Here is a 24,586-nt window from a genome sequence, read left to right as displayed (position 1 = left end):
AAGTGGTGATCCTAACTGACCTAAGACAGGGAATTTTTACTAGGATTAAATGTCAGGAATTGTGAAAACTGAGTTTAAATGTAGTTGGCTAAGGTGTATGTAAACTTCCGACTTCAACTGTATATACATTTGCTAATCAGGGGAATAGAATCAGGTGTGCGTAATGAGACAGTTCAGTGACGCCTAGAGGCCGGTGACGTATTCCTCCGGAACTTGCCGCATGGAATGAGCAGCAGTACCGGGGGAATCCGTGACAGTACTCCCCCACACTAGTGACAGTACCCCCCAACACTAAAGCACTATCGACACTGGCCTTGAGCACAACCACAGGTTGGTCAGGGACAGTTGCAGCTGCTGGAGTTAAGTCGGCATTGGACGGGACAGTTGCAGCTGCTGAAGTGGCCGCGGCGTCGGACGGGCCAGTTACAGCGGCCGAAGTTGCGGCGGCATCGGATGGGCCAGTTGCAGCCGCCGAATTTGCGTCGACGTCGGACGGGGTCAGTTACAGCTGCGTCTGACGTGCCAGTTGCAGCTGACGAAGAGGTGACGGCGGCGGGCAGGCCAGTTACAGCTGTGTCAGACCAGGGCCATTTGCAGCTGACAAAGTTACAGCGGCGTCAGAAGTGTCAGTTGCAGCTGCCGAATTTGCGGCGGAGTCAGACGGGCCAGTTGCAGCAGTGTCGGACGGGCCAGTTGCAGCTGCCGAATTTGCGGCGGAGTCAGACGGGCCAGTTGCAGCAGTGTCGGACGGGCCAGTTGCAGCTGCCGAATTTGCAGCGGTGGCAGACGGGCCAGTTGCAGCGGCGTCGTAATGGCCAGTTGCAGCTGCCGAAGTTGCGGCGGTGGACAGGCCAGTTGCAGCTGCCGAAGTTGCGGCGGTGGACAGGCCAGGTGCAGCTGCCGAAGTTGCGGCGGTGGACAGGCCAGGTGCAGCTGCCGATGTTGCGGCTACGTCAGTCGAGCCATTCCCGCTCTCTCCATTTAGGGTTGGTTATTCTGTCACGTTTTATAAATGATTGGAGACAGGCGTAGGAATACGTAATAGGATTTTTTATTTTCCACCCAAAATACAACATGCCATGAAAAGGCTCGGGACGAAGCCCAAAAGAAACACATATACAAAAACACAGGGATGTAACCCAAACAAAAGAGCAAGGTTAAACCTCTAATAAATACACGGAACAAGACCCATAATAACAATACACGGGACGAGACCAGTCATAACAAGTGCACAACAATAGACCAATAGACCAATCTAGAGGCAAAAGAAATGAACACCTATTTAGGCAAGTTACTGGCTAGCAGAGTAGAACACTTGAAAAATTAAAGGAGAGCCGTACACTCTAGCATCTCAGATGCAATAATTTAATAACTTAATATCCAACATTTCGACAGACAAGCTGTCTTCATCCAAGTATAATGACAAACACTGTGCGGTGACTAGTTTGTATAGTGTAAAAGGACACACACAGGTGTAATAATCACAAGAATGTCTTCAGCTCAAAGTCTACATTGAGACTCGAAAGGAGCAAGGGTCTTAAATGAAATATCCAGGCAGCCTCTCATTTTAACAATAACTTGTCGAGGTCACCCCCTCTCCTAGGGAGGGTGACATGTTCGATGCAGATATAACAGGGACGAAATCGAGTGATTTGCTTCCAAAAAGTGGGCCACACAGACCAACGGACATAGGAACAATAACTGACAGAACAGAGGGTACCTATATATAATTACTAATCATGGGAATTGGAATCAGCTGTGTGTAATGAGATGCCTAGAGGCCGGTGACTTAGACCTCCGGAACTGGTGCACGGAATGAGCAGCAGTACCGGGGGAATCCGTGACACTTGCTTTAAAGTTGAGTGAATAGTATGCTTTCATTCCTCACTTGCTGTTTCTAGTCGTATCAATAGCCTTTCCAGCAGCTTTATAGAATAAAATGACAGCCAGAAGTCTATTTTGAAAGTAAAATGTCAAACTATCAGTGCACCTGTCCTCCTCAGTTGTCTCCCTGAAGTCATCCTTCTTAATAACACTTAATAACACTCTCCCACTGCTAAATTGGCTGTGGCTGAACTAATTTACACCATTGATCAGGCAATCAGATTAGCATGAAGCTATAGTATTTCACATCATTCGCTAGAGTGAGAGATAGAGATGAATGTGAGTGATTTAGTGAATGAAGGGCCTTCTCTGGGTAGACTAAACAAGACCAATCTATAAACTCTTAGAATTTTTTTGTTGCCATCTAGAAGCTAAAGGGGTTCTTCGGCTGTCCTCATATGACAGGGATCATCAACAACAAAAATGTATTGCGTGGATGGTCAGGGGGCCAGAACATAACTACAAAGAACTTGTAGACAGCAAATTGACCGCAAGATGCTCAAACATATATAATATTTGACTAAAACATCATTTCAAACCTTGCTTACATTTGTACACGATCACATATAGTGCCTTCAGAAATGACTCACACCCATTGGCTGTTCATATTTTGATGTGTTACAGCCTGAATTAAACATTTGATTAAATAGAGATTTTTGCCTTCACACAATACCCCATAATGTCAAAGTGGAAGTATGTTTATAGAACATTTTACAAATTAATTTAAAATAAAAAGCTGAAATGTATTGAGTCAATAAGTATTCAATCCCTTTGTTATGGCAAGCTTAAATACATTCAGGAGTAAAAATGTGCTTAATTAACAAGCCACATAATAAGTTTCATGTACCCAACACATACATTTATCTAATGTCCCGACCAGTGAGTTTCAAACACAGATTCAACCGCAAAGACCAGCAAAGTTGTCCAATGCCTCACAAAGAAGGGTGCCTATTGGTAGATGGGTAAAAAACAGACATTGAATATCCCTTTGAGCATGTTGAAGTTGTTAATTACACTTTGGATAGTGTATCAATAGACCCAGTGACCACAATTGTCATCGGCAAGGACTAGGGAGTTTTTTGGGGATAAAAATAAATGGAATCAAGTTAAGCACAGGCAAAATCCTATAGAAAAACCTGGTTCAGTCTGCTTTCCAACTGACACTGATGTGCAAGTGTTGCACATTCCAGGTGTGGAAAGCTCTTAGAGATTTACACAGAAAGACTCACAGTCTCACTGCCAAAGGTGATTTTAACTTGTATTGACTGAAGGGGTTGAATACTTAGTGTTTTAGTGTATTTGTGTTTTATCTTTCATAAATCATAATTTTTCTTCCACTTTATCATTAAAGAGGTTTTGTGTAGATATTTGACAAAAATTACAATTAAATCCATTTGAATCCCGCCTTGTAACACAACAAAATGTGGAAAAAGTATTTCAGAATGCGTCTGTACAGTCATGGCCAAAAGTTGAGGATGACACAAATACACATTTTCACAAAGTCTGGTGCCTCTGTTTGTATGATGGCAATTTGCATATACTCCGGAATGTTATGAAGAGTGATCAGATGAATTGCAATTAATTGCAAAGTCCCACTTTGCCAAGCAAATTAACTGAATCCCCAAAAAGCATTTCCACTGCATTTCAGCCCTGCCACAAAGGACCAGCTAACATCATGTCAGTGATTATCTCGTTAACACAGGTGTGAGTGTTGACAAGGACAAGGCTGGAGATCACTCTGTCATGCTGATTGAGTTCCAATAACAGACTGGAAGCTTCAAAAGGTGGGAGGTGCTTGGAAGCATGTTCTTCCTCAGTCAAACATGGTTACCTGCAAGGAAACACGTTCTGTCATCATTGCTTTGCACAAAAAGGGCTTCACAGGAAAGGATATTGCTGCCAGTAAGATTGTACCTAAATCAACCATTTATCGGATCATTTAGAACTTCAAGGAGAGCGGTTGAATTGTTTTGAATAAGGCTTCAGGGTGCCCAAGAAAGTCCAGCAAGCACCAGGACCGTCTCCTAAAGTTGATTCAGCTGTGGGATCGGGGCACCACCTGTACAGAGCTTGCTCAGGAATGGCAGCAGGCAGGTGTGAGTGCATCTGCACGCACAGTGAGGCGAAGACTTTTGGAGGGTGGCCTGGTGTCAAGAAGGGCAGCAAAGAAGCCACTTCCCTCAAGGAAAAACATCGAACAGACTGATATTCTGCAAAAGGTACAGGGATTGGACTGCTGAGGACTGGGGTAAAGTCATTTTCTCTGAATCCCCTTTCTGATTGTTTGAGGCATTCGGAAAAAAGCTTGTCCGGTGAAGAAAGGGGAGTGCTACCATCAGTCCTGTGTCATGCCAACAGTAAAGCATCCTGAGACCATTCATGTGTGGGGTTGCTTCTCAGCCAAGGGGGTGGGCTCACTCACAATTTTGCCTAAGAACACAACCATGAAAAAAGAATGGTACCAACACATCCTCCGAGAGGAACTTCTCCCAACCATCCAGGAACAGTTTCGTGACAAACAATGCCCTTTCCAGCATGATGGAGCACCAAATATTGACTCTTTGCATCAACTTCATGTAATTGTCAATAAAAGCCTTTGACACTGATGAAATGCTTGCAATGATACTTCAGTATTCCATAGTAACATCTGACAAAAATATCTAAAGACACTGAGACAGCACTGCACACTCTTGGCATTCTTTCAACCAGCTTCATAATGCATTTTCCATTAACAGGTGTGCCTTGTTAAAAGTAAACTTACGGAATGTCCTTCATCTTAATGCATTTGAGCTAATCAGTTGTGTGGTGAAAAGGTAGGAATGGTATACAGAAGATAGCCCTATTTGGTAAAAGACCAATTCCATATTGTGGCAAGAACAGCTCAAATAAGCAAAGGAAAAACAACAGTCCATCATTACTTTAAGACATGAAGGTCAGTCAATCCGGAACATTTCAAGAACTTTGAATGTTTCTTCAAGTGCAGTCGCAAAAACTATCAAGCGCTATGATGAAACTGGCTCGCATGAGGACCACCACTGGAAAGGAAGACCCACAGTTACCTCTGATGCACAGGAGAATTCATTAGAGTTACCAGCCTCAGATTGCAGCCCAATTAAATGCTTCACAGCATTCAATTAAATGCTTCAAGTAACAGACACATCTCAACATCAACTGTTCAGAGGAGACTGTGTGAACCAGGTCTTCATGGTTAAATTACTGCAAAGAAACCACTACTAAAGGACAGCAATAATAAGACACGACTTGCTTGGGCCAAGAAACACAAGCAATGGACATTAGACAGGTAGAATTTCAAGATTTTTGGTTCCAACTGCCATGTATTTGTGAGAATTCAAAGCACACTTAACCAGCATGGCTACCAGAGCATTCTGCAGTGATACGCCATCCCATCTGGTTTGCGCTTAGTGGGACACTCATTTTCAACAGGACAATGACTCAACACACCTCCAGGCTGTTCAAGGGCTATTTGACCAAGAAGGAGAGTGGTGGAGTGCTGCATCAGATGACCTGGCCTCCACAATCACCCGACCTCAATCCAATTGAGATGGTTTGGGATGAATTGGACCACAGAGTGAAGGAAAAGCAGTTAACAAGTGCTCAGGATAAGTGGGAACTCCTTCAAGACGTTTGGAAAAGCATTCCATATGAAGCTGGTTGAGAGTGCCAAGAGTGTGTAATGCTGTCATCAAGGTAAAGGGTGGCTACTTTGAAGAATCTAAAATTTTCATTACTACAGGATTCCATATGTGTTATTTCATAGTTTTGATGTCTTCACTATTATTCTACAATGTAGAAAATAGTAAAAAATAAAGAAAAACCCTTGAATGAGTAGGTGTATCCAAACGTTTGACACTGTATATATTTTTTATTTTTATTTTATATATACTGAACAAAAATATTAATGCAAAATTAAACAATTTCAATTTTTTTACTGAGTTACAGTTTAAATGAGGAAATTTGTCAATTAAAATTAATTCATTAGGCCCTGACTGGGAATACAGATATCCATCTTTTGAGCCTCAGGATCTCATCACGGTATGTCTGTGCATTGAAACTGCCATCAATAAAATGCAATTGTGGTCTTTCTCCATAGCTTCTGCCTACCAATACTATAACCCCACCGCCACCATGGGGCAGTCATTTCACAACATTGACATCAGCAAACTGCTCGCCCACATGACACCTTACACCTGGTCTGCGTTGTGAGGCCGGTTTGATGTACTGCGAAATTCTCTAAAACGACAATGGAGGCGGCTTATGGTAGAGAACTTAACATTCAATCCTCTGGCAACAGCTCTGGTGGACATTCCTGGTGTCAGCATGCCAATTGCACGTTCCCTCAACTTGAGACATCTGTTGCATTGTTTTGTGTGATCAAACTGCACATTTTAGAGTGGCCTTTTATTGTCCCCAGCACAAGGTGCACCTTTGTATTGATCATGCTGTTTAATTAGCTTCTTGATATGCCACACCTGTCAGGTGGACGGATTATCTTGGCAAAGGAGAAATGTTCACTAACAGGGATGTAAAGTTTGAGATAAATAAAGATAAAATAGATAAAATTTGAGATAAATAGATACAATTTGAGATAAATGTTTTTTTTTGCGTATGGAACATTTCTTGGAATCTTTTATTTCACCTCATGAAACATGGGACCAACACTTCACATGTTGCCTTTATATTTTCGGTCAGTTTATTTTCATTCTTTATTATTTTCCCCTAATCCTTCCACCCCTCTCCTAATTGGAGTAAACTAATTAAACATGTGACCGACCGACTCGATTCGGGTCTTATGTAGCAAAATTTGAAATGGTGTTTTTTACATTGGATAAAAGTAGAGACTCAGAGCTTGAAAATGGTATATCAGACACTACAGCTTAGGAACAATGGGAAAGTAATTATGTTTTGAACATGTATTAATTAACTTGTTACCACACTTTTGAGAAAATGGACCTACTGGAAAGCTCTTCTTTGTCTACACCCATTCAGCATCACTCACACCCTTTTAAGATTTAGCCCCACCCATCTCTCTAAGGATTCACATGTGAGGCTATGTAGTAAACAACCAAAGCGTTAAAGACTGAAGCCTGGCTTATACTACTGGTGTGTTCGTAAATTTAATTTGGAGTGTGCTCTGGGCGTTCGTAAACTCAGAGCGTTATCAGATTGGCCGTTTGTAAATTCAGAGCATTTCACTCTCGGAGCGTTCAGAGCGCACACTGGACGCTCTTGACGAAAAGTAGGATGATCCGAGCATTCTGAGCTAACAACAGCAGTCAAGCACCAAAGCTAACTGGCTAAAGTTGTCTAGTTTGCCAGCTACATCCAGACATAAATGAGAGAACAGCTCACTTTGACCATTTTACTCACCCTAGCAAAGTTGGTTAGGCTGTTTTATGTTATCCAGATTGTTGGTGACTGCAACTGTGCTGCTGGCAACAATTTAATTGACTGACACTGGCCATATTCAACAGGTGTTGAGTGTTTGTAAATTCATCTGTTATTCTGTGTTCTGGCACACTCAGACGAGAGTGCTCTGAAATCGGAGTAGATTGCCAGAGAGAATTTACCAGCTACGTCTATCAACAGTTGTCGGTGTGACATCATAAACATTCTATTGAAATAGTTACTTGCATAGTGGAGTCTTTTGTTTAGACATGGAGCTAGCTAGCTAAACAATGAACCACAATCCCATTAACTTACTACCCTGCATGAATCTGCAGGTAGCTAACCAACCAGGTTGAATGATAGCTACATTGCACACCCATCCAAACTCATCTCTCGGCATGTCCAGCCCACTCATTATCTCAGCCAATCATGGCTATAGGGAAGGTTGCTGACTTTTTCCATGGCTAAACTAACAAGGCTCGTAATTTAACAATTTTATTTGTATTTACAAATGGCATACATGTTTGTTATTAATGCACATGAAAGTTCACATGTTCCAGAAGGCATTTCTGCCAAAAATAACACATTTTGATTTTAAAAAAAGTTTACGTTAAAATGGCGCTCCTGTGAAGTAGTGACACGTGACATGTCTAGTGTCCTAAAACGAGACACATATAGTTTCCTTCTTTATTATTTTCCCCTTTCCCTAGCATACCTCCCCTAATTGGAGTAAACTAATGGACAACGATACGTAGGCTTCCACTTCCAGTTTATATTGTATATCCTACATACATTTCACGGACAGCATATTTTACATTAGTTATCTTTTGTTTATTTTTAGTCCCAGCCTTCAGCTACCCTCAACACCTCCCAAGACCATCCAGTTTTGATTTTTAGCTGCAATATATTTTCCACTGTGCTGTGATGGCGGGACACAATGCAATTAGTCCGGGTAGCCAATGTGCAGGGGCACTGGTTAGTCGGGCTAATTGAAGTAATATGCACATGCATGTATAGTTAAAGTGACAATGCATAGATGATAAACAGAGAGTAGCAGCAGCGTAAAAGAAGGGTGAATGGGGTCTTTGATAATTTTTAGGACCTTCCTCTGACACCGCTTTGTGTAGAGGTCCTGGATGGCAGGCAGCTTAGCCCCAGTGATGTAATGGGTCGTACGCACTACCCTCTGTATTGCCTTGTGGTTGGAGGCCGAGCAGTTGCCGTACCAGGCAGTGATGCAACAAATCAAGATGCTCTCGATGTTGCAGCTGTAGAACTTTTTGAGGATCTAAGGATCCATGCCAAATATTTTCAGTCTCCTGAGGGGGAATAGGTTTTGTTGTGCCCTCTTCCCTACTGTCTGACTTGAAGCTCTCACCCTGCTCCACTACAGCCCCGTCCTTTTCATGTAGTCCACAATCATCTCCTTTCTCTTGATTACGTTGAAGGATAGGTTGTTATTCTGGCACCACCCGGCCAGGTCTCTGACCTGCTCCCTATAGGCTGTCTTGTCATTGTTGCCTGCCACTGTTGTGTCGTCTGCAAACTTATTGACGGTGTTGGAGTCATGCCTGGCCATGCAGTCATGCAGTCATGAGTGAACAGGGAGTACAGGAGGGGACTGAGCACGCACCCCTGAGGGGCCCCTGTGTTGAGGATCAGCATGGCAGATGTGTTGCTACCTACCCTCACTACCTGGGGACGGCCCGTCAGGAAGTCCAGTATCATTGAAGGTCCCCAAGAACACAGTGGCCATCGTTCTTAAATGAACCACCAAGACTCTTCCTGGAGCTGGCCGCGCGGCCAAACTGAGCAATTGGGGGAGAAGGGCCTTGGTCAGGGAGGTGACCAAGAACCCAATAGCCACTCTGACAGAGCTCCAGCGTTCCTCTCAGCACTCCACCGATCAGGGCTTTATGGTAGAGTGGCCAGACAGAAGCAACTGGTCTAATGAAATCAAGTTTGAACTCTTTGGCCTGAATGCCAAGCATCACATACTATCCCTGAGTGAAGCATTGTGGTAGCATAATCATATTGTGGCGTTCTCCATCCAACCGGACAGAGCTTGAGAGGATCTGCAGAGAAGAATGGGAGAAACTCGACAAATACAGGCGTGCCAAGCTTTTAGCGTCATACCCAAGAAGACTAGAGGCTGTAATCACTGCCAAAGGTGCTTCAACAAAGTATTGAGTAAAGTTTCTGAATACTAATGTAATTGTAATATTTCAGAAAATACTTTTTGCTTTGTCATTATGGGGTATTGTGTGTAGATTGCTGAGAATAAAAACAACAATTTAATCCATTTTAGAATAAGGCTATAACGTAACAAAATCTGGAAAAAATCAAGGGGCCAGAATATTTTCAGAATACACAGTATGGGTAATACGAAAACTAGTGATCTAATGATCACTTTGCAGTAAAACTTGTGGTGCTGGTATGGTTGTATCCCCCATATACAGTGTATATAACATTATATTGCTTGCAAGAATGTTGTATAATAATTTTATTTGAGAAAAACTCAGTTTTGAATTAGGCGTCGTTTTGTGTATCAGTTCATAAACCATGTGCCATGGAATTAGTACATCGAATATCTCCTCCCAACTATTTTGCAACCTGTATGGTGCAGCTGTCACTGTTTTGGACCTGCAATGAAACAGGTATACTTTTTTACTCATCACAATTTTCTTTAGCCAAATTTGGTCTTTAATGCAGGGCCGACAGACAAGTTCCTTACGTTCTCCCCCTTCCACTTGGCTACTTGACTATTCCATTTTTGTGGTAATGCTGCAATCAGTTCGTTGTAATTTTTTATAGAGCAGACATTTCCATATATTTCTGTTAACTGCATGTGTGACATAACTCCACCAGTCCTATTTCTCACATACAGTGGGGCTAAAAAGTATTTAGTCAGCCACCAATTGTGTAAGTTCTCCCACTTAACCTCTTGCCTCTACTTGGGACGCTTGCGTCCCAACTAGAGCTCTGGAAATGCAAATGCGCTACGCTAAATGCTAATAGTATTAGTTAAAACTCAAAAGTTCATTAAAATACACATGCAGGGTATCAAATTAAATCTACACTCGTTGTGAATCCAGGCAACAAGTCAGATTTTTAAAATGCTTTTCGGCGACAGCATGAGAAGCTATTATCTGATAGCATGCACCAATACACTACAACAGAAAAGCACAGCAGGGGACGTAAACAAAATAATTAGCATTTCGGCGTTACACAAACCGCACAATAAAATAGAAAACAGTCATTACCTTTCACCATCTTCTTTGTTGGCACTCCTAGATGTCCCATAAACACTATTGGGTCTTTATTTCGATTAAATCGGGCCATATAAAGCCAAGATATCGTTATATGTAGACTGTGTGATAAACGAAAAAAACAGCGATTTCACAACGTAACGTCATTTTTAAAATTCAAAAAGTAGACGATAAACTTTCACAAAACACTTGAAATACGTTTGTAATGCTACTTTAGGTATTAGTAAACGTTAATAAGCGATAAAAATCATCCGTAGGCGATGTAAATATCATTAGCTGTCGTCTTGGAAAAAATTTCAGGAGAGAGCTCTTCCGGAATGATCTGGGCGGAGACCGGAGGTAAGTCGTACCCCTCTTTCGGTTCAACCAAGAATCAAAGATGATTCAATTCACAAGACTCTAGACAACATGGGGATGCTGTGGGAGTTGAATGCTCGGTCTTATCTAATTCGGCTCAGTGTTAACAATTGCTGGAAGTGGCGCAAGGATATTTATTTCCATTTTCTGTGATCAGGTTTTCCTGCGCTTTCCGATGTAACGCACGTTATGTAATAGCCACAGTCGTGATTTAACCAGTTTTAAAAACGTCCGAGGGTTTCCTATCCACACATTCTAACCATATGAACGTACTATATTCCTGGCATGAGTAGCAGGGCGCTGAAATGTTGCGCGATTTTTAACAAAATGTTCAAAAAAGTAGAGGGTCGACTGAAGAGGTTAAAAAGATGAGAGAGGCCTGAAATTTTCATCATAGGTACACTTCAACTATGACAGACAAAATTAGAAAAAAAATCCAGAAAATCACATTGTAGGATTTTTTATGAAATTATTTGCAAATTATGGTGGAAAATTAGTATTTGGTCACCTACAAACAAGCAAGATTTCTGGCTCTCACAGACCTGTAACTTCTTCTTTAAGAGGCTCCTCTGTCCTCCACTCATTACCTGTATTAATGGCACCTGTTTGAACTTGTTATCAGTATAAAAGACACCTGTCCACAACCTCAAACAGTCACACTCCAAACTCCACTATGGCCAAGACCAAAGAGCTGTCAAAGGACACCAGAAACAAAATTGTAGACTTGCACCAGGCTGGGAAGACTGAATCTGCAATAGGTAAGCAGCTTGGTTTGAAGAAATCAACTGTGGGAGCAATTATTAGGAAATGGAAGACATACAAGACCACTGATAATCTCCCCTCGATCTGGGGCTCCACGCAAGATCTCACCCCGTGGGGTCAAAATGATCACAAGAAAGGTGAGCAAAAATCCCAGAACCACATGAGGGACCTAGTGATTGACCTGCAGAGAGCTGGGACCAAAGTAACAAAGCCTACCATCAGTAACACACTACGCCGCCAGGGACTCAAATCCTGCAGTGCCAGACTGTCCCCCTGCTTAAGCCAGTACATGTCCAGGCCCGTCTGAAGTTTGCTAGAGAGAATTTGGATGATCCAGAAGAAGATTGGGATTATGTCATATGGTCAGATGAAACCAAAATATAACTTTTTGGTAAAACCTCAACTCGTTGTGTTTGGAGGACAAAGAATGCTGAGTTGCATCCAAAGAACACCATACCTACTGTGAAGCATGGGGGTGGAAACATCATGCTTTGGGGCTGTTTTTCTGCAAAGGGACCAGGACGACTGATCCGTGTAAAGGAAAGAATGAATGGGGCCATGTATCGTGAGATTTTGAGTGAAAACCTCCTTCCATCAGCAAGGGCATTGAAGATGAAACGTGGCTGGGTCTTTCACCATGACAATGATACCAAACACACCGCCCGGGCAATGAAGTTGTGGCTTTGTAAGAAGCATTTCAAGACATTTTTCCGGATTCCCGTTTCAAATAAATCCGAGTATGTTCTACTCATGTAATTGAAAAACAAGTTGTTAGGTGTAGGCAGGAACACATGTAAATAGGTCAACTGGAATATGACAGAGTTGATCAGGGTGAATTTTCAACAAATAAACAGGTGTTGTCCTTTCCATGGTAGCAAAATCTTATCTAATTTTACTAACTTTATTTTTAAAATGTATTGTAGTGAGATAATACATTTTTTTCAGGATATTAATACCGAGTATGTCCACTTCACCGTCGGACAATTTTTGGGGGTAAACTACACGGTAATGTAAAAGTAGTATTTTTTTTTGAGATCCAACTCATAATATGGTGCACTTAATTTGGTTTTAATCCAGAGAGGTTAGAACTATTATCTAGATCCTCTATGAGGCTGTGCAGGGATCCAAATTGCGGATTTAAAAGAAAACATTAACTGTCAGCGTACAATGACACCTTTGTTTTTAATCCCTGGATTTATACCCCTTTAATATTATTGTTGGATCTGATTTTAATAGCTAATATTTCGATAGCAATAATAAATAAATATGCTGATAAAAGACAGCCTTGCTTGACAGTTGAATACTTTCTGAGGAGTAGCCATTATTTACTATATTACACCTGGGGTTATTATGGTAACAGCAGATCTCCTCTTCGTCTGAAGAGTAGTAAGGATGGGACCAAGATGCAGCGTGGTAAGTGTCCATAATGTTTTTAATACAGACAAATGAACACTCGAACAAAAACGTTAAACGAAAACGTGAAATTTACAACAACCGAAACAGTACCGTGTGGCGACAAACACACACACGGAAACAAACACCCATAAACTGGCTGACTGACGGCTCTGGCAGCTCCTGGCTGACTGACGGCTCTGGCAGCTCCTGGCTGACTGACGGCCCTGGCAGCTCCTGCCTGACTGACGGCTCAGGACAGACTGACGGCTCTGACGGCTCAGGACAGACTGGAGACTCTAGCAGCTCAGGACAGACGGGAGACTCTAGCAGCTCAGGACAGACGGGAGACTCTAGCAGCTCAGGACAGACGGGAGGCTCTAGCAGCTCAGGACAGACGGGAGGCTCTAGCAGCTCAGGACAGGAGGAAGACTCTGGCAGCTCAGGACAGACTGGTGACTCTAGCAGCTCAGGACAGACGGGAGGCTCTAGCAGCTCAGGACAGGAGGAAGGCTCTTGCAGCGCTGGACAGGTGGGAGCACCTGTAGGCAGAAGATGGAGAGACATCCTGGTGCGGGGGGGCTGCCACCGGAGGGCTGGTGCGTGGAGGTGGCACTGGATAGACCGGACCGCGCAGGCGCACTGGAGCTCTTGAGCACCGAGCCTGCCCAACCTTACCTGGTTGAATGCTCCCGGTAACCAGGCTAGTGCGGCGAGGTGGAAGATGCACTGGAGACCAGATGCATAGAGCCGGCTTCATGGCACCTGGCTCGATGCCCACTCTAGCCCGGCCGATACGAGGATCTGGAATGTACCGCACCGGGCTATGCACATGCACTGGGGAAACTGTGCGCTCCACCACATAACACGGTGCCTAACCGGTCCCTGTCACTCTCCGCTAAGCACGGGAAGTTGGCGCAGGTCTCCTACCTGGCTTCGCCACACTCCCCGTGTGCCCCCGCCCAATACATTTTTGGGGCTGCCTCTCGGGCTTCCAGCCGCGCTGCCGTGCTGCCTCCTCATACCAGCGCCTCTCTGCCTTCGTTGCCTCCAGCCTTGCCTTGGGACGGCGATATTCCTCTGGCTGTGCCCAGGGTCTTTTACCGTCCATAATCTCCTCCCAAGTCCAGGAGTTTTGTGTTCGCTGCTGCTGCCCGTTATCATGCCGCTTGGTCCTTTTGTGGTGGGTGTTTCTATAACGGCAGATCTCCTCTTCGTCTGAAGAGGAGTAAGGATCGGACCAAGATGCAGCGTGGTAAGTGTCCATAATGTTTTTAATACAGACAAATGAACACTCGAACAAAAACAAGAAACGATAACGTGAAATCTACAACAACCGAAACAGTACCGTGTGGCGACAAACACACACACGGAAACAAACACCCATAAACCAACAGTGAAATCCAGGCTACCTAAGTATGATTCTCAATCAGAGACAACTAACGACACCTGTCTCTGATTGAGAACCATACTAGGCAGAAGCAGAAACCAAACATAGAAACAAACATAGACTGCCCACCCCAACTCACGCCCTGACCATACTAAATAAAGACAAAACAAAGGAAATAAAGGTCAGAACGTGACAATTATACATACCTTTAACCCAATGTATGAGATTCTCCAAAGTTAAAATAGTCCAAGCATTCATATATAAATTCCAGTCCAGTCCATTCGTACTTTATCAAAGGCCTTTTTAAAGTCTATGAGTACCAGGCCTGGTTTCCCAGATTTTTCGTAGTGTTCTATTGTTTCCAGTACATGTCTTATATTATCTTGAATGTATCATCTATGTAAAAAACCTGTCTGATTAGGATGAATAATATCCATCAGCTGCTTTAGTAGCTGAGAAAATAATCACAATAATAATAACAATAATAAGCATTTCCAGCCAAGAGCATCCTCCCTCCCTGTTGCTGGTATTCCTACACTTAACGGGTGTTCTAATGAGAAAAGAAGCAGCAGCCAGCCAGGTAAGTATTCTACGAGTTTTGAATGGCCGCATTCTCAGCTCTTAGTGGAATGTGAGTAGGCCCTTTCATCTACAGAAAGCCTATGTGTTTGGAGAGATTATAAAGAGGACAGCCTTTTCTCTAAAAAAACAACATACTTTTCTCTTAATAAATATTCCACAGCAGTAACCTTCTCTTACAAGAAATAAAGAGCATTTGACTGACCACAGGATTCTTCTATTTCATTGTAGCCCATGTGATGTTGTTTTCTGTACTACTCTACAAAGCCTGTTCCCCAGATGAAAAGAGGAGCAGAAATAGATTTTGCCCATCACGCTGTGTGCCAGGGAGAAGCTCCGCTCGCTCCATTTCAAACTGCTGCCGGTCACAACACAAACCTGTCCCTCATTTCCTTCCCAGAGAGCAGAGAGAGAGAAAACAGGAAAGTGTGTTGGCCTCCAGACAGCGTCTGAGAAAGAGAGGGAAGAAGGGAGCGTCTCTCCTCACAGCCTGCAGCCTCCCAGCCTGCCAGCCCGACAAGTCAATCAGTCCACGTCTCCCGATCCACCTCTCATCTCTGGGCTGCTACAGGAGAATAGCAGAGCTGCAAGGCCAGGGGCCCACAGACAGGGCTCTGACAGTAGACCAGATAACTGAACTGACTGGGTTCACTCATTGGACCTGAGGAGGGATCTAGACATGCAGCCTGACGCATACCAGAATGGATTATTCATAATAAGCCTGCTCTCTCTCTAAACACGCAATGTCAATGGTTACAAAGATTAATTTAAACTGTGTGAATTTATACTGCCAACAATATTGCGTAGCCTATATGGAGGGGAAGGGAAATATATTGTTACTCTGTAATATTTGTTTAATGTAATTTTGAACTCTGACCAAATTGCCTATGAATGCAAACATACAATGGATAATGATTTAATGTCTCAACACACATATTAGTTTAATTTAATCTCAGTGACAAAGCAGAGTGTAGTAGAGGACATTTGTTTTGTTTGTTGCTGAGACGGGTTGATTCTGAGGATATGATGATGATGAGAAGGAAGGAGGGAGACAGTGAGTGATTAGGTGAAGGAATATTCATTTTGGAAGCCAACAGAAAACAATTGGCTTCATTAAACTCTAGCCAAGCACAGTGTCTGCTTGTCTCACTATAAATGACCATTATCTACATGTTTCCTGTGACATCTGTCTTCGCTGATACTCTTTAAGTGTTGTGTTAAAATAAATTACAGGGCCTTGTCCCAAACAATCTCAATCTTCATCAAAACTCCAGCTTCTAATTGCACTCTTTAGATCAAACTTAAGAGGTTGCTACAGCAACATACAGGTTTTGATACTGAAACTTAAATCTCGGAGGTCCTAAACCCTGTTAGTTGAACCTCACCCAAAATCTTTTCGATGACGAACAGTCTGAGGATGCAGACAGAAGAAGTGACAATTTGTCCTTACCCTTCTATAAATACATTAACAGTGAGAAAGAATAAGTATTTCCCATTGAGATCGCAATATATTTGATTATTTCCCCATTTTTTTCATCTGTTTCTTTAGTTCAGATTGAACAGCTGTTGTGTCTGATTGTGTCTCATCTCCTCCTAAACCACCAGTTGGTGGCGCTATATGTAATTGGCACCAGTGGCAGTACAGGAGACAATTTTTGTCTCATGCAAATACATGTTAGATTTTAATTAAGCAGACAAACAATGAGAAATATTGTGATTATTATATCTGTGTAATCACATATTGTTGCCCTATTATGTGGTCTGAACATTTAAAAAAAAAAATAATAATTTCACCCTTATTTAACCAGGTAGGCAAGTTGAGAACAAGTTCTCATTTACAATTGCGACCTGGCCAAGATAAAGCAAAGCAGTTCGACACATACAACAACACAGAGTTACACATGGAGTAAAACAAACATACAGTCAATAATACAGTATAAACAAGTCTATATACGATGTGAGCAAATGAGGTGAGATAAAGGAGGTAAAGGCAAAAGTAAATACAATATAGCAAGTAAAACACTGGAATGGTAGATTTACAGTGGAAGAATGTGCAAAGTAGAAATAAAAATAATGGGGTGCAAAGGAGCAAAATAAATAAAATAAATACAGTAGGGAAAGAGGTAGTTGTTTGGGCTAAATTATAGGTGGGCTATGTACAGGTGCAGTAATCTGTGAGCTGCTCTGACAGTTGGTGCTTAAAGCTAGTGAGGGAGATAAATGTTTACAGTTTCAGAGATTTTTGTAGTTCGTTCCAGTCATTGGCAGCAGAGAACTAACTGGAAGGATAGGCGGCCAAACAAAGAATTGGTTTTGGGGGTGACTAGAGAGATATACCTGCTGGAGCATGTGCTACAGGTGGGAGATGCTATGGTGACCAGCGAGCTGAGATAAGGGGGGACTTTACCTAGCAGGGTCTTGTAGATGACATGGAGCCAATGGGTTTGGCGACGAGTATGAAGCGAGGGCCAGCCAACGAGAGCGTACAGGTCGCAATGGTGGGTAGTATATGGGGCTTTGGTGACAAAACGGATTGCACTGTGATAGACTGCATCCAATTTGTTGAGTAGGGTATTGGAGGCTATTATGTAAATGACATCGACAAAGTTGAGGATTGGTAGGATGGTCAGTTTTACAAGGGTATGTTTGGCAGCATGAGTGAAGGATGCTTTGTTGCGAAATAGGAAGCCAATTCTAGATTTAACTTTGGATTGGAGATGTTTGTGTCTGGAAGGACAGTTTACAGTCTAACCAGACACCTAGGTATTTGTGGTTGTACACGTATACCAGTCAGAGCCGTCCAGAGTAGTGATGTTGGACAGGTGGGCAGGTGCAGGCGACGATCGGTTGAAGAGCATGCATTTAGTTTTACTTGTATTTAAGAGCAATTGGAGGCCACGGAAGGAGAGTTGTATGGCATTGAAGCTTGCCTGGAGGGTTGTTAACACAGTGTCCAAAGAAGGACCAGAAGTATACAGAATGGTGTCGTCTGCGTAGAGGTGGATTAGAGACTCACCAGCAGCAAGAGCGACATCATTGATGTATACAGAGAAGAGAGTCGGTCCAAGAATTGAACCCTGTGGCACCCCCATAGAGACTGCCAGAGGTCCGGACAGCAGACCCTCCGATTTGACACACTGAATTCTATCAGAGAAGTGAACCAGGCGAGGCAATCATAGTAAAAAGTGGATATTTTATCAGGGAAAATTAGAAACAGGAAGTCCTGCCTCTTGCGCAGTCAGCATTAGTGGATTCAGCTATTTCAGCCACACCCATAGCTGACAGGTGTATAAAATTTAACACACACCCATGCAATCTCCAAAGACAAACACTGACAGTAGAATGGCCTTACTGAAGCGCTCAGTGACTTTCAACATGGCACCGTCATAGGATGCTACTTTTCCAACAAGTCAGTTCATCACATTTCTGCCCTACTAGAGCTACCCCGGTCAACTGTAAGTGCTGTTATTGTGAAATGGAAAAATCTAGGAGCAACAACGGCTCAGCCACTAAGCCGTAGGCCACAGAAGCTCACAGAATGAGACCGTTGAGACCACTGAGTGCTGAAGAGGGTAGCGCGTAAAAATCCTCTGTCCTTGGTTGAACACTCACTCCAGAGTTCCAAACTGCCTCTGGAAGCAACGTCAGCACAGTAACTGTTTGTCGGGAGCTTCATGAAATGGGTTTCCATGGCTGAGCAGCCGCACACCAGCCAGGTTAACACTACCTGCCCGAATGCGTAGTGCCAACTGTAAAGTTTGGTGGAGGAATTATGGTCTGGGGCTGTTTTTCATTGTTCGGGCTTGGCCCCTTAGATCCAGTGAAGGGCAATTGTAACGCTACAGCATACAAGGACACTAGACAATGCTTCCAACTTTGTGGCAACAGTTTGGGGAAGGCCCTTTCCTGTTTCAGCATGACAATGCCCCCATGCACAAAGTGAGGTCCATACAGAAATATTTTGTTGAGATCGGTGTGGAAGACCTTGACTGGCCTGCACAGAGTCCTGACCTCAACTCCATCGAACACCTTTGGGATGAATTGGAAAGCAGACTTCGAGCCAGGCCTAATCACCCAACATCAGTGCCCGACCTCACTAATACTCTTGTGGATGAATGGAAGCGAGTTCCCGCAGCAATGTTCCAACATCTAGTGGAAAGCCTTCCCAGAATAGTGTAGGCTGTTATAGCAGCAAAGGGGGGATCAACTCCATATTAATGCCCATGATTCTGGAATGAAATGTTCGACGAGTAGTCATGTCGTGTATATTTATAAATATTCATAAACTATGGTATTAGACTAAACTTCACTTGCATCATCATCATGGTATTGAGAGATAAACATGAAAATGCTTTGTTATCCAACTGATCTTGTGTCCATTCTGTCATCCTGTGAACCCTTTTCATTGCTGCTCGCAGCTATTTTGCTTGTGTATGTTTCCAAGAAGCAATGGTTGGTTCAACTAACCCTTTATCTCACCTAACCCCACTCTGCCCTACGGGTCAGTGTGTCTGGGAACTTTATCTCCCGTCTAGATAAGCCTATATCTGCTGGGATTTTTATAGTAAAAACTTTAGGTATAATTCTTGGTGGGGTTTACAGTGCTTCGAAAGGTTTATCCTGTCTCTGTTTAGTCTTTCTCCAGCCAATGCCGCTCAAAGCACCACCTAACCAATAACACGGCCATAAAAATGAAATAGGCTCTCATTTGAACAGTTTGACATTTATGACACACACATCTTGACATGATCGCCTCCTATTCACTCAAACTTTTCCAGGTACCTGGAAAGCTGATAGCAGTAAAATGATTCTCTAATTCTGATCTTGTCATGTGTGGGTAATTGCCAGTGACTTCCAGAGTTGTTTTGCATGCAGCCACTTTTCAAATCACCTCTAATCTCAATGCAACAGAAAGCCTGTGTCCCAAATGGTACCCTATTCCCTAGTGTACTACTTTTGGCCAAAAGTTGTGCACTAGGGAATAGGGTCCCATTTTGGAAATAAACCTTCTGTTTTTTAGAGATTAGAGGAATAGGGTGTCATTTGGGACTTGGACAAACTCATACAGCACATCATTTCTGATGCTGCAGTGCCATCTCTCTGCATCATTCAATTAAGAGTAATCTCATCTAAACAACAAAGTCCTGCTCTCGCTGCCAAGCCAGGTCTCTCTCAAACACTTTTTCCCACCTTTAATTTAACTAGGAAAATCAGTTAAGAACAAATTCTTATTTACAATGTCGGCCAAACCCTCCCCTAACCCGGACGACGCTGGGCCAATTGTGCGCCGCCCTATGGGACTTCCGATCACGGCCGGTAGTGAGGGGATCGAACCAGGGTCTGTAGTGACGCCTCTAGCACTGCGATCCAGTGCCTTAGACTGCTGCCCCACTTGGGAGCCTATTATCGTTTAACCATGATCCAAGTGATTCATGTTCCTTTGGTCTGGAAATGACACACAGTTTGTTTTGTACAGTTCTTTATCAAGTTAAATGAAGCTCAGAGTCAAAGGAAAGAGATAAGGGAACCACAGAGCTAGTATCTGAGGAAGTTGGAACTGCCTGACTGGATTCAAATGGAAAGAAACTGATACTTGGAAATAGTTGCAGGGGGATAGACTTGGCAAACCTGAAATAAAAATGTCCCAAAACACCAGAGAAATGTTTAGAGTTACAGTACACTAGGCTTTCAGAACAGTGCTGTGTGTTTGTAACAGAGATAGCTGTGTTGTTGATGTTTTACTAACATGTGTAAATTGTGTCCTTCTCACAGGTAGCCCACCAGCCACTGGTACTGGCACTCTGGTCATCCACCTGGAGGACTACAATGACAATGCTCCCTACGTTCACCCATCTGTGGTACGGGTGTGTGAAGACGCCAGGGACAGTGTGGTGATAGTGGGGGGGCGGGACAGGGACATCCACCCCAACACTGGGCCCTTTAAGATCGAGCTGGGGAAGCAGCCAGGGCTGGAGAACACGTGGAAGGTCTCCAGGGTCAACAGTGAGTTCAGACAGTTACTTACAGAACATTACACTCCCTAGGCTGCTACCTATAGAACAGTACACTAACTAGGCTGCTACCTACAGAACAGCACACTCCCGAGGCTGCTACCTACAGAACAGTGCATTCACTAGGCTGCTACAGGCCTTCCATATGCTGCTACCTACAGAATAGTACACTTACTAGGCTGCAATCTACAGAACTATACACTCACTAGACTTCCACCTACAGAACTGTACACTAACTGGGCTGCTATCTACAGAACAGTAAACTCACTAGGCTCCTGCCTACAGAACAGTACACTCAAAAGGCTGCTATCTACAGAACAGTACACTAACTAGGCTGCTATCTACAGAACAGTACACTCACCAGGCTGCTACCTACAGAACAGTACACTCACTAGGCTGCTACAGGCACTCCATAGGCTGCTACCTACAGAACAGTCCACTAACTAGGCTGCTATCTACAGAAAAGTACACTCACAAGGATGCTATCTACAGAAGAGTACACTCCCCAGGCTGCTAACTACAGAATAGTATACTCACTAGGCTGCTTAATACAAAACAGTACACTCACTAGGCTGCTATCTACAGAATTATAAACTCACTAGGCTGCTACCTACAGAACAGGCACTCACTAGTACACTCACTAGGCTGCTATCTACAGAACAGTACACTCCCTCTGCTGCTACCTGCAGATCAATACACTCACTAGGCTGCTACCTACAGAACAGTACACTCACTAGGCTGCTATCTACAGAACAGCACACTCACTAGGCTGCTATCTAGAGAAGTATAAACTCACTAGGCTGCTACAGGCTCTCCATAGGCTGCAACCTACAGAACAGTACACTCACTAGGCTGCTATCTGCAGACAAGTACACTCACTTGTTACTATCTACAGAACAATATACTCCAAAGGCTGCTACCTACAGAACAGTACACCCACTAGGCTGCTACCCATGGAACAGTACACTCACTAGGCTGCTACCTACAGAATAGTACACTCACTAGCTTGCTACCTGGAGAACAGTACACTCACTAGGCTGCTACCTACAGAACAGTACACTCACTAGGCTGCTATCTACAGAAAATACACTCACTAGGCTGCTATCTACAGAACAGTCACTCACTCTGGCACTATCTACAGAAAGTACACTCACTGCTATCTACAGAAGAGTACACTCCCTACCTGCAGAAGAGTACACTCCCAGCTGCTAACTACAGAATAGTATACTCACTAGGCTGCTTAATAAAAAACAGTACACTCACTAGGCTGCTATCTACAGAATTATAAACTCACTAGGCTGCTACCTACAGAACAGTACACTCACTAGGCTGCTATCTACAGAAAAGTACACTCACAAGGCTGCTATCTACAGAAGAGTACACTCCCCAGGCTGCTAACTACAGAATAGTATACTCACTAGGCTGCTTAATACAAAACAGTACACTCACTAGGCTGCTATCTACAGAATTATAAACTCACTAGGCTGCTACCTACAGAACAGTACACTCACTAGGCTGCTATCTACAGAACAGTACACTCCCTCTGCTGCTACCTGCAGATCAATACACTCACTAGGCTGCTACCTACAGAACAGTACACTCACTAGGCTGCTATCTACAGAACAGCACACTCACTAGGCTGCTATCTAGAGAAGTATAAACTCACTAGGCTGCTACAGGCTCTCCATAGGCTGCAACCTACAGAACAGTACACTCTCTTCGCTGCTACCTACAGAACAGTACACTCCCTAGGCTATTTTTGGCACACACTAGGCTGCTATCTGCAGGTACTAAACACTTTATAGACTGCTACCTGCAGAACAGTACACTCCCTCTGCTGCTACCTGCAGATCAATACACTCACTAGGCTGCTACCTACAGAACAGTACACTCACTAGGCTGCTATCTACAGAACAGTACACTCCCTCTGCTACCTACAGAACTACCTCACTAGCAGATCAATACACTCACTAGGCTGCTACCTACAGAACAGTACACTCACTAGGCTGCTATCTGCAGAACAGTACACTCACTAATCTGCTACCTACAGAACAGTACACTCACTTGGCTGCTATCTACAGAACAGTATACTCACTCTGCTGCTACCTGTAGATCAATACACTCACTTGGCTGCTATATACATAACGGTACACTCACTAGGCTGCTACCTACAGAACAGTACACTCACTCTGCTGCTACCTACAGATCAATACACTCACGATTCTGCTACCTACAGAACAGTACACTCACTAGGCTGCTACCTACAGAACAGTACACTCACTAGGCTACTACCTACAGAACAGTACACCCACTAGGCTGCTACCTACAGAACAGTACACTCTCTTGGCTGCTACCTACAGAACAGTACACTCACTAGGCTGCTATCTATAGAACAGTACACTCACTAGGCTGCTATCTGCAGAACATTACACTAACTAGCCTGCTACCTTCAGAACAGTACACTCCCTAGGCTATTTTTGGCACACACTAGGCTGCTATCTGCAGGTACTAAACACTTTATAGACTGCTACCTGCAGAACAGTACACTCCCTCTGCTGCTACCTGCAGATCAATACACTCACTAGGCTGCTACCTACAGAACAGTACACTCACTAGGCTGCTATCTACAGAACAGTACACTCCCTCTGCTGCTACCTGCAGATCAATACACTCACTAGGCTGCTACCTACAGAACAGTACACTCACTAGGCTGATATCTGCAGAACAGTACACTCACTAATCTGCTACCTACAGAACAGTACACTCACTAGGCTGCTACCTACAGAACAGTACACTCATTAATCTGCTACCTACAGAACAGTACACTCACTAATCTGCTACCTACAGAACAGTACACTCACTAATCTGCTACCTACAGAACAGTACACTCACTAATCTGCTACCTACAGAACAGTACACTCACTAATCTGCTACCTACAGAACAGTACACTCACTAATCTGCTACCTACAGAACAGTACACTCACTAGGCTGCTACCTACAGAACAGTACACTCACTAATATGCTACCTACAGAACAGTACACTCACTAGGCTGCTATCTACACAACTGTACACTCACTAATCTGCTGTCTACAACAGAACAGTACTCTCCCTTCGCTGATATCTACAGAACAGTACATTCAATAGGCTGCTATCTACAGAACAGTATATTCACTAGGCTGCTTCCTACAGAACAGTACACTCCCTAGGCTGCTACCTACAGAACAGTACACTCCCTAGGCTGCTATTGGCACTCACTAGGCTGCTATCTACAGACCTATGCACTCACTAGGCTGCTATCTACAGAAGTATACACAGAACAATATTCTCACTCTGCTGGTACATGCAGATCAGTACACTCACTAGGCTGCTATCTACATAACGGTACAGTCTCTAGGCTGCTACCTACAGAACAGTGCACTCACTAGGCTGCTACCTACAGAACAGTACACTCTCTTGGCTGCTACCTACAGAACAGTACATTCACTAGGCTGCTACCTATAGAAGAGTACACTCCCTACCCTGCTTTCTACAGAA

The 24,586-nt window shown here is 43.6% G+C and overlaps 1 protein-coding gene and 1 pseudogene across 1 annotated transcript in view; one reads left to right on the top strand and one right to left on the bottom strand.

Annotated features, from left to right (window-relative positions):
- Window positions 1–24,586, top strand: part of LOC115109350 (cadherin-13-like) — a 635,591-nt gene that overhangs the window by 589,772 nt on the left and 21,233 nt on the right. The window contains exon 13 of the mRNA XM_029634155.2: window positions 20,812–21,042. Coding sequence (XP_029490015.1) covers window positions 20,812–21,042 — 231 coding nt within the window. The remainder of the gene's footprint in view (window positions 1–20,811; window positions 21,043–24,586) is intronic.
- LOC135564609 (polysialoglycoprotein-like) lies at window positions 137–14,181 on the bottom strand (annotated as a pseudogene).

Source organism: Oncorhynchus nerka, linkage group LG25 (assembly GCF_034236695.1).
Source record: "Oncorhynchus nerka isolate Pitt River linkage group LG25, Oner_Uvic_2.0, whole genome shotgun sequence".
Lineage (NCBI taxonomy): Eukaryota > Metazoa > Chordata > Actinopteri > Salmoniformes > Salmonidae > Oncorhynchus > Oncorhynchus nerka.
The sequence above is the reverse complement of the archived record's forward strand: the minus strand, read 5'-3'. Positions and strand labels throughout refer to the sequence as shown.